This window comes from Alosa sapidissima, chromosome 12, assembly GCF_018492685.1.
Source record: "Alosa sapidissima isolate fAloSap1 chromosome 12, fAloSap1.pri, whole genome shotgun sequence".
Lineage (NCBI taxonomy): Eukaryota > Metazoa > Chordata > Actinopteri > Clupeiformes > Clupeidae > Alosa > Alosa sapidissima.
Genome location: NC_055968.1, coordinates 25,118,669 through 25,128,153, shown reverse-complemented (window position 1 = coordinate 25,128,153; position 9,485 = coordinate 25,118,669). Strand labels below are relative to the sequence as shown.

The following is a 9,485-nucleotide window of genomic DNA, read 5'->3' as shown; positions in this document are numbered from 1 at the left end:
TGGACCATTACTCAGTATGTGGCTAAAGTTGGTCCGTTGCACTAACACATGATGCTGGGGAGGAGGGCTATTTGAACAGAGGTGATTCTGATGCAGTCTCCAATTCTCCAGTGCACCAGCACCTAAATAGATGAAGAGGAGAATTGAGAGGCTGTCAGCAGACAAGGACGGGAAGTTTTCCACTGCTACAGGTACAGAGTGTACTTGTTGTGAATTTAAAATAATGTAGATTTGGACCTATTTATAGACCGCACAGCAAGTGGGTGATGGCTGAAATGAGAGGGAGTCAGTGTGATGTGACGCATGAGCAGCCGGGGCCCTCGTGAAAAAGAGAGAGAGGTGCATGCAATGTCATCAAGTGGTGGGAAGTTACTGTTCCATTTCCATCGAGAATGGAAGACAAAAAGCCCTTCTCCTAGGAAAGGAGAGGAGACAAAAGCTGTGACAGCCACTATTTTCTGCTGCCTCAGATAGGATCAGCTGCAAAAAGTCTGCAATGGGTGCCTATAATTCAGTTTCATTTAAACCGGTTTCATAAGGCGTCTGTGCTGAGAGACACATTTGGAATGAAATTACACCAGAGCCTCTGCTACTGAATGCAGTAATTTGGTATGAAAACATCAAACACAAATAAAGACAATACACTGAAGGCGCACTGTGTATTTGTGTGAGTGGAAACAATGAATGACAATGAAGGCAATGTTTCATCAGCACGATTACATCATTTTCTTTTTGCCGGTTTCCTGTAACTCAAGTCTGCCTGTTCCTAAGGGGGGAAAGCCCACCTCCCTCTTATCCTCCCCTGCGCTCCCCACCCTCCCTCCCTCCCTCCCTCTCTCCCTCTCTCTCTCCTCCATCTTCGGAATCCCATGCTGTGTTTAATTGTAGAGTTGTGTGCCAGAACGTGAGTGAGGCAGATCAGAACAGAAGCGGAGAACTCACGTGGTGGCACATTGTCTAACCCGGGATTAAAAGCGGGCTTGATTGAAGTCAGACTAGTCCACGCAAATGAATAAGCAAAAAGGAGCAAAGAGAACAGCTCAGAGTGAGAGAGTGAGTGAGTGAGAGAGAGTGTGGGAGGAAGAAAGAGCCAGAAAGGGGAGACAGCGCAGTATGTAGGGGGAGTGAGTGAGTGAGTGAGTGAGTGAGTGAGAGAGAGAGAGAGAGCAAGAGAGGGAGGGAGAGGCAGGAAGCCGTGCCACTGCTACTGAGACAGAAATGCAGGGAGGGCGCAGGAGAGAAAGGGGAAGAGGGAGGCCCACTGCAGCACGGGGTAACAAGGGAGAACGGTGAGAGGCAAGAGGAGGGGAGGAAGAGAGAGAGGCGGACAGCATCCAGGAGGATAAGGGGGGGGAGAGAACAGAGGGATAACATCAAGAAACAAGCCGAGGCAGGAAACGGAGGGAGCGAGGGAGAGGGAGCGGACAGGAGGAAGGGGGGGGGGGGGGGGGGGGTGCGAGGTGCACCGGGAGCGGAGGAAAGTTGGAGGAAGAGAAGAAAAGCCCATTCAATGCTAAATCAAGTGGCGGGAACCGGACGACAGGCTCTGTGCACCACACCTCCTCTGAGCCGACCGGACTTCTCCATCATGTTCGCAGACGCCAGGCAGGGAGGCCGGGACAGCGTCTACCAAAACAACAACGGCACGCACCACCACCACCTCCCGTGGCCACACAAGGTACCGGGCTTTCCACGGGAGCTGAGACGCGCCGACAGTGAACACAAGAGGACATGTGACAAAAACGGGAGCCTGCGCTTCGTGGCAAAAGAGCACACAGCGAAATCTCACGAGAGCACGGGCAGCAGCGGCGACCTTTCAAACAGACCCTGGCGTCAGACAAAGCTGCCTTTTGCCGCGCGGGACGGCCGCGAGCAGCCAGATGTGGCCGGATACAGCTGTGCGCCGGAGGCGAGCCCTGTGAGGTGGAACAGGTCTGTGGGACAGGAGCAGAAACACTGCCTGTTTGTGAGGGACTACTACAGAGAATGCCGCTTTGTTGAGCACTGCCACCAGACCGACACACACCCCTCCTCAAGAAAGTGCTCGCCTGCTCCACCGACACAGTTCAAAGGTCAAGAAAACTGTGGAGCGCCTGTTTACAGCCAGGGACAACAGCAGGGCTGTGTGAGAGAGCCCTTTCAGAGAGAGCCATATGGAGCTGACATGCCTGACACAGGTAAACAAGACCCCGCTCCACACGACTACTTAAAAAACACTTTAAATTCTGATTCTGATTGCAAAGTGGATAGCAGCAAGGGGGATCAGGTTGCACCCAAGGTCCTTGCACAGGAAAGCCTAGATAAATCCAGCTCCAGTAACTCTCCCATCCTCCCATACAAAGTTTCACGTGGGGAGCTGGCTTCTGCTAACAAGCAGCTGCAGCAGCATCAACAGAGCCATTCCCAAATGGGGGAGATCACAACTAATGCTGAGCGGCTGCCCTCCAGTGCAGCACAGGGACCGAAGCCCGCTCCAAAGCCAGAGCCCAAACCCGAGCCGTGCCTGCCGTGGCCAAAGAAGAAACAGAGGGCCGTTCGGGACCAAATCCGACGAGTCGTTGTGGAACTGGAGGGGATTTTGCATGGCCTAAAAGAGGTTCATCTGGAGATAAAAGAGGTAAAAAAAATTACATTTCCATTTCTTGCCCGAAGGATTGGAAAAAAAGACTAATTCTGAAACATTAATGACATAAATTATTAATGACCCACAAGCAACATTGAATTGAGCTGTATTTTGAAACATTCTGATAGCTTTCAATATATTCATATAATTCAGTGTTACGAATTGTTGGGTACAAATGGACCAGCTTCATTTGCATGTAAACACAGCATTCCCAGAGCAATTATGGGCTACGCCGTTCACTATAATCCACCCAGAAATACAGCAGGTTCAGATAATGTAGCATAAGAAGAGGACAGAAGAGGCCAGTGCTCAGAGTGATGAAAGCAGGAGGGGAAGAGCTGTTTCATATGCTCCATTTACCAAATGCATGCACTGGCAGAAGGCAATGCTCATGCAACACCTTTTTTCCCCCCCGAGTCCACTCATCCACAGATGTTGGAAACAGCTGGAATAAGTTATTTATTTAAATATTTAGCCGCCACTGTATGAAAACATTACCATGGCTAATGGTGTAATTGCCATAAAAGCGTCCCCATAATATGCCCACTTTCGGGGTGTTTTTTCCTGCCTGATTGTGGTTTGACAAATGCAGGGGATGGGGCCTCTTTGGCTGTGCACGGAGAGCTGCTGTGGAGATGTTAGTGTCATCTTTCTCCCTCACAGGTGGTCCAACAGATTGAGCTTCTGACCTCAGACATTGACCTCACGGGGGACGAGCCACACGCCGGTCTCCATAGTGACACGCTGGGCAGCAGCAGCTCCAGCGGGGTGATGGTGGGCTGCTTGCGGGCGGAGGGGGACGACAGGGGGGATGTGGAGTCGAGCAGAGCAGACAGTGTCCCCTCCTCCCAAAAGAGCGTCGCCTCGGAGAGCAGCAGCCCTGTGTCGTCCAGCACTGTGGCCAACGCCAGAACACAGCACAGTCAGAACTCTAATGAGGACCACAACACCTCGCCAAATTACCCACTTAACACTGATTCTCCACCAGCTATCCAATCTAGTGGCCCCAGGCCAAAGGGCAGGAGAGAGGGAATGAAACCAGCCCTCTTGAGGGCAGTTACTCTAGGAGCCAGGGGCAAGAAGCCCCCACCATACCCCCACCAGCACCCCAAAACTACCAGGGCAGACAAGGGAAGGGATTGTCCCCCGTACCCAGTGAAACGCAGGCTGCTCTCCACCACCGTCTGAGGGACTCGGGGCGCCAGGGCTGCTGCCGCTGCTGGCTGGCACAGTTCTCACCAGCTGTGAGAGGTCGGTCTCCACGGTGACAGGAACCTTTCAGTGAGTATGAAGCCGGAACCCCTGCTGTGCCCTGACTGAAATTGATGTGTTCTTATTTAGTGGGCTGCTTCGACTGGCTTTGTGCCAGAACGACATAGTGCACACACTTTTTTCCAGAAAAAAAAAAAAGCTTGTGGTCCCTTGTTAAATGTTACGTTTCTGCCTAGGCATTGAAGAAGAAAACAGCTCTCTGTGCAATTACCTGAGTGGGTCCCTTACTGGGCCTCCCTGGCAATGTTTTAGTAGCTGCATACAAGCTACCCAAAATATGCTAGCTAATCAAAAACATTACTGACACGCCTGCATTTGCTGCACAACATAATTATAATAGACTTAGAGTTTTTCAAAACTGAGCCCCCTGAGCTGGATCCAAAGTACTCATCACCCCCTAGAGGATGTTGGGAATCATTACAGCTACAAGACATAAAAATTAGATGTCTTCTGTTGGCAGAATTTTGTAATCGGGGGAATATTTGTGCTAATACAATGGATTAGAATGTATTGTGTTGAGGTACCTAAATATCAGTGTCCTAGATACAAAATATATAAATGATTCCTGAATAAGTTCAGCTTGACACATTAGTCCAAAAAGACAATAACTCGAGCAACTGTCTGGTAAAAAAAAAAAAAATCAATATTTATTTTACAGAAGTGGCAGCACAGTAGAACGTATAGCAATATGTATGAGTAAGGGGGCAAAATCTAAATAACAATGTCTTGTGGCCCCCCAGGAAAGACCCACGGGACTACTGAGGGAGCATGCACCACCACCAGCTAATACACACCCTGAGGACTGATGCTACAGTAGATTGGGTAAGTCCCATCAATCTTCCTCCATCTGTCTGATGTAAAAATTATTCTATGGGAAGATAAGCATCAGGGGGGGAGAAAAAAAAAACAAACAAAAAAAACCTCAGACTGTATAAATAACTGAGATTGCGTGTAGGTGAACAGTTTTAGAATGCGCCCGTGGGTCTATTGCACTGGACCAAGAGAGACCATCCTGCCAAGTTCTGCTTCATAGATGAGGATTAGGAATGAGCACAAGGAAGACAGAATCTGCAGGCTGCAGGTTTGTTTCACTCTCAGTGGGAGTTCAGTGCGAGATGCTGGGATTCTTGTTATGGCAGATACAGTGAGCTGCATTCTTAATTTTCTTGGAACAACCTCATTTGGAGACACGGAGTATCTTCAGATACAATGCAGCTCTGTCTGTGCACATGGCTATTCTAGCAGATCCTTAATCTCTGGTTTCGTTTTCTATATCTAATATCCCCATAGAACCCCCCTCCCCCCCCCCACCCCATTCACCCTCTGGGATGCCTCATTAGAAAAACAAACCCCAAGCTGTACTATACGATACTGTATAGAACAGTTGCATTTGACTACAACTGTTACAGTGAGCAATCTCTTTCTTTCGCATTTACAGTTCCTTCCCCTCTTTTGTCACAGAGGTTTCTGCAGGATGACGGTAATGCACTCGTCCAGCTTCCTTCTTCCTTCCTTTATCTCACGAAAGCACATTCAGTTGATCACCTGCGTCCGTGCTGTCACAGCTCGTCGTGTTTGGTCCGGGCGATCATGGTCAGCTTCGAGAGCTCAGCCCGGAACTTGCCCTCTCTATGGGTCACTGAGGATGAAAAAGAACAGAGTGCTTCACTCAAATTGTGCACAATAAAGAAAAGCAATAACCTAGTTTTGGGATTATGCTCTTTTGGGCGTCATCCAGTAGATAAAGGCAATCAAATGGCACTGCAAAACTATGACCCTATAAACGTCAACTGCCAAACCGGCCCACAGTGGCAGCAATAGGCAGCCAACTGCTGCTCAGTGAGTTTAAAAAAAAAAAAAAAAGCGCCCCTTTGATCTCAGTTCAAAGTACACGCTTTACAGCTGTGCTTGTTGAGATGGTTGTCAGGAAATAAGTGCCAGTTCGGAGAGGTAGAGGAGCTGACAGGTAACGGAATACATCAACGGCCTTGAAAGATCACCTGAGGAGTCCCCAACGATGTACTCTTCCTCCTTCAAAGGCACATCCTTTTGTCCTCCCACAGCAGACTGGGACTGTAGGGGGGGGATAAAAAGAAAAACAGTGGCGGTGACGAGATGTGACAAACACGAACATCAAGAGGCCTGAGATACAAGGAGAAACTGCATCCTGAAACAAGCAGAGATAAGTGACAAGGGCAAGGGAAGTGTACTCTATTTTTTAGTGTGTATGTGTGTGAGATTCATTTCCTAGATATATATAAAAAAATAAAAAAAATAAAAAAACCCATCTTTTTTTATATATATATATACGTAGGTGCTGCTGCTGCATATGGAGTTGTATGGAGGCCACGAGACAAGCGTCTGCTCAGTGCACTGGAGTTGTGGAGGACTCGGACCAGATCCTGCCGTCCTGTACTGCGCAGTCCGCTCTCGTACTCACTACACCACTCATTTCTAGATCACGGGCCCTGCACAGAAACAGGACTTGCGACAGAAACAACGCTTCCTGTCTGGCGTGCCGGAGGACGATTAAGGATTCTGGGTCACCGGTGTGGCCTGCTTATCCTCCACTCAGGGAAAAGCGATTGGTGCATACATGTTTTGACTCGTGCAGAGGAGAAGACAAATGATTTTGACATCATGGCTGGTCCAGGGAGAGCTAACAAATATCCCCATCACTGTTCAACAATCAGTCAAGCATGGTTTTATAGGACAGCACAGCTTAACAGAAATGTGAGCCTCTCGTAAACAGCACATCACCTACACAGAGAGCCTGTGAGCACGATACACGTGCGGCCCTCTGTAAGATGCAAGCCGTTCACACTCCGTTGTATGTGCATGATTACATTCTTCCACAAATCTGATCTAAAAGCTAATCAAGCAATCATGGCACTAAAAGAACAATAGACTGGAATGTTGGAGTCATATCCATCAGACTAAACTGTGATGCAAATCTGTTAAGACGACTTGCCTACTACAGGAAGGATGCATGCAAGTTCAGACTTACTTTATACCTTTAAACATCATACTGAACTTCACATATCAACACTAGCTGTACTCTAAAGGTTTTATTCCAGCCACTTTAAATGAAGTATTAGCAACTGATGGGATAATATTAGGGCCCTGATGTCTTAGCTTGGAGTCATCAAGGTCAAGCAGACCTGTTTGATTAATTGAAACCAAAATGTACCTTGAACTTCAACATTCTGTAATGTATTCTTATATGTAAAATCTTTTATGCTGCAGCAATTGTTGTGAATGTATTACTATGGAATACCTTCTCCAGAAATATTACACAAAGGTGAACACAAAGCATTCATGATCTCAATAAAGACAATCATTGTAGATTTGCTGATCAGGATACTTACATAAGCACTTGCAAATTCCATTTTTGATCCTGTGATCTCTCCCTTGAACTGAGTGAAAAACAGGTAGGACTTCCCTTGTGGCCTACCAAAGGAGTAGAGAAAACACCTCAGATAAATGTATGGTACACTTCACTTGACACCAAATGGTAACACATGCTAGGGAACAGGACAACTCACCTCCACACAGAGCAAGAGAGAAGCCTGTCGTCATCACTGAGGCCCACGCTCATTTGCCATTGCTAATTAAAGAAGCCGTTAAAGAAAGAGTTAAAAATGGAATTCAAGGTTTCTGAACTTGATGACACTGAAAGTAGCTCATATTACCTCATTGGTGCCTCCTTGAGATGCATATGTGAAAGAGCATTCATGATCTTTCTGCAAGATAAGAAGGAAGGTGGAGAGAGACACAAATTCAGAACTCAATCATAGGTAAGGTTTCACAGTCTAAAACGAGTTGACAACCCCAAAATGCTTAATTAACTCAGGCCTAATTCAATGCACTCTCGCTGCCACATTACAACAATTATGCTGATGCATTCTATGCTTTCTTTCACATGAAAATGGCCATATACACCAGTTTACTAAAAATGTATCATTCACAGTTAGTGAACTAGAGCAGTGGTTCTCAAATGGGGGTAGCGTCAGCGTTGGCTGAAAAAATATTTTACAGTGGTTACATCACTGAAAAAAGGTTGAGAACCACTGAACTAGAGCAACCTGCAGCACTATGTGGGGACAAGGGAGTTCAAGCCTTATTACGGATGACCAGCACTGGAGTTCTGTTTAGGCACAAATCAAAGTCTGCTAAGTAACTCCGTAAGCAAATGTAATCATATTTAGTAAAGCTGGTATAAATCGAGACCTTTCACCGGTCTACTCTATACTGACCACTATGTGCTTACTTGCGAAATGCACTGCAGGTGGCGCATTATGATTAGCCATAGTTGCTGGTGACGTTGAGTTTTACCACCAATGAATAGCCGAATTGTTGCACTTCCGCACTGACGTGTCGAAATTTAAAGCGCTGCTTTTTGTACCAAATCAATGCTTTACATTTTCCAGTAAACCCATTGTTCATATTTAAAAATTGCAAAACACAACTAGTGTAATTAATAGAATTAATTCAGCATTCCTCTTTCAACAACGTTGCTCCTAGCTGCAGCAGTTGACTGACTGGTGGAATTCAACGCTAGCCACGTCTAGTGCTACCACACAGCAACTTCACTTATCTGCCTACCGTGAGCTAAGGAAAGCGTGAATGAAAATCGATAGTAACGCCTAGCTTCTAGATACAATATTAACGTGAATATTACATCGATCTATGGGAATTTAAAATGTGTCCTGTTAACGGTCATTCAGGACAAGTATGTCCATTCAAACCAGCCACCTGAGTTAGCAGTTCATCGAGCTAGCTTACGTTCGCTGCAAAAAAGCAGCTAGTTAGCTATGTTTTGACACAAAATGTCAACTTTAACTCCTAGGACAATCTCCTGGTCAATGCGGGTATTCAAATAGGATCACAGACTATCTTTTAGTTAGTTGCTGTCGTTAAGTTGACTCGTCAGAGTTTGGGATCACTGTTTTCAAGCTAAGGTTAGGTATGATAGCTATGCTAAATAGTCTAGATGCTACTTACGATTTTCTGGGAGAAAGTCTGAACAACTCCCCCGGGTTTTACGTTGAATTCCACCGTTTTTGTGTTTTCGGATGAAGCAACCGCAACGACGATGAGAACAACAGTTCCGAGCAGAATATTAGTGGAGGGACCTGCACTTCTGCTGTTACTGAGGAGGGTCATTTTGGCTTTTTGGCTGATGCACCAGAGTTGAGGGCAAGGAGGTTCCAGGGTTGCCAGATATTAGCATTGCGTGACGTCAAGAGAGAAAACGTCAACAGTAGCCCTCTACAGTTAGCCTACAAAATATTCAGCAAATGTCCATGAACACGTCTTACTATAGAGATATTCTGGCATCATTTAATCTTGAATAAATTCAAAAAGGCCCAGGCTACAATGATAAATTATAGGCTATGAGAGGAAATGGGCTATTTGAAATGACTGATTGCAGAAAGCCTTATAGGACTAGGCCTAGGCCTACTAAGAGCTCAAAAACCCTGTCAATCAAAATGGGAGGTTTGTTTGTAAACACCTCATATAGGTTTGAAAATTATTCCTGAAAACATGTGAAAAGACTGAACTGTGTAGGCTACTGATAATTAAACAG

At 46.3% G+C, this 9,485-nt stretch overlaps 2 protein-coding genes across 3 annotated transcripts; one reads left to right on the top strand and one right to left on the bottom strand.

Annotated features, from left to right (window-relative positions):
- The first annotated feature begins 1,093 nt into the window (after nt 1-1,093).
- On the top strand, nt 1,094-7,240 carry LOC121677685. Of its 2 annotated transcripts, XM_042056576.1 has the most exons (4): nt 1,094-2,617; nt 3,287-3,904; nt 4,636-4,717; nt 6,210-7,240. In XM_042056576.1, exons 1-2 carry the CDS (start codon nt 1,511-1,513, stop codon nt 3,809-3,811), a joined length of 1,632 nt encoding a protein of 543 aa, XP_041912510.1. In that variant the 5' UTR covers nt 1,094-1,510; the 3' UTR covers nt 3,812-3,904; nt 4,636-4,717; nt 6,210-7,240. The 2 variants fall into 2 exon arrangements, with proteins under 2 accessions (XP_041912510.1, XP_041912509.1); XM_042056575.1 differs by lacking the exon at nt 6,210-7,240 and having other exon boundaries at nt 4,636-4,786.
- mydgf (myeloid-derived growth factor) lies at nt 4,516-9,116 on the bottom strand. Its single transcript, XM_042056580.1, has 6 exons — nt 8,900-9,116; nt 7,588-7,638; nt 7,441-7,502; nt 7,264-7,345; nt 5,896-5,968; nt 4,516-5,534 (listed from the first exon to the last, which is right to left on the bottom strand). Exons 1-6 carry the CDS (start codon nt 9,059-9,061, stop codon nt 5,455-5,457), a joined length of 510 nt encoding a protein of 169 aa, XP_041912514.1. The 5' UTR covers nt 9,062-9,116; the 3' UTR covers nt 4,516-5,454.
- Nucleotides 9,117-9,485: the final 369 nt, after the last annotated feature.

Bases quoted from the DNA above. Each gene is read 5' to 3' on its own strand.
- LOC121677685 (XM_042056576.1), top strand. From the start codon at position 1,511: ATGCTAAATCAAGTGGCGGGAACCGGACGACAGGCTCTGTGCACCACA. The intron at 2,618-3,286 runs GTAAAAAAAATT...TCTCCCTCACAG, and splicing joins TTCATCTGGAGATAAAAGAG to GTGGTCCAACAGATTGAGCT.
- mydgf (XM_042056580.1), bottom strand. From the start codon at position 9,061: ATGACCCTCCTCAGTAACAGCAGAAGTGCAGGTCCCTCCACTAATATT. The intron at 7,503-7,587 runs GTAATATGAGCT...TTCTTTAATTAG, and splicing joins CTCAAGGAGGCACCAATGAG to CAATGGCAAATGAGCGTGGG. The intron at 5,535-5,895 runs GTGATCTTTCAA...TTTCATCCTCAG, and splicing joins CATCGTTGGGGACTCCTCAG to TGACCCATAGAGAGGGCAAG.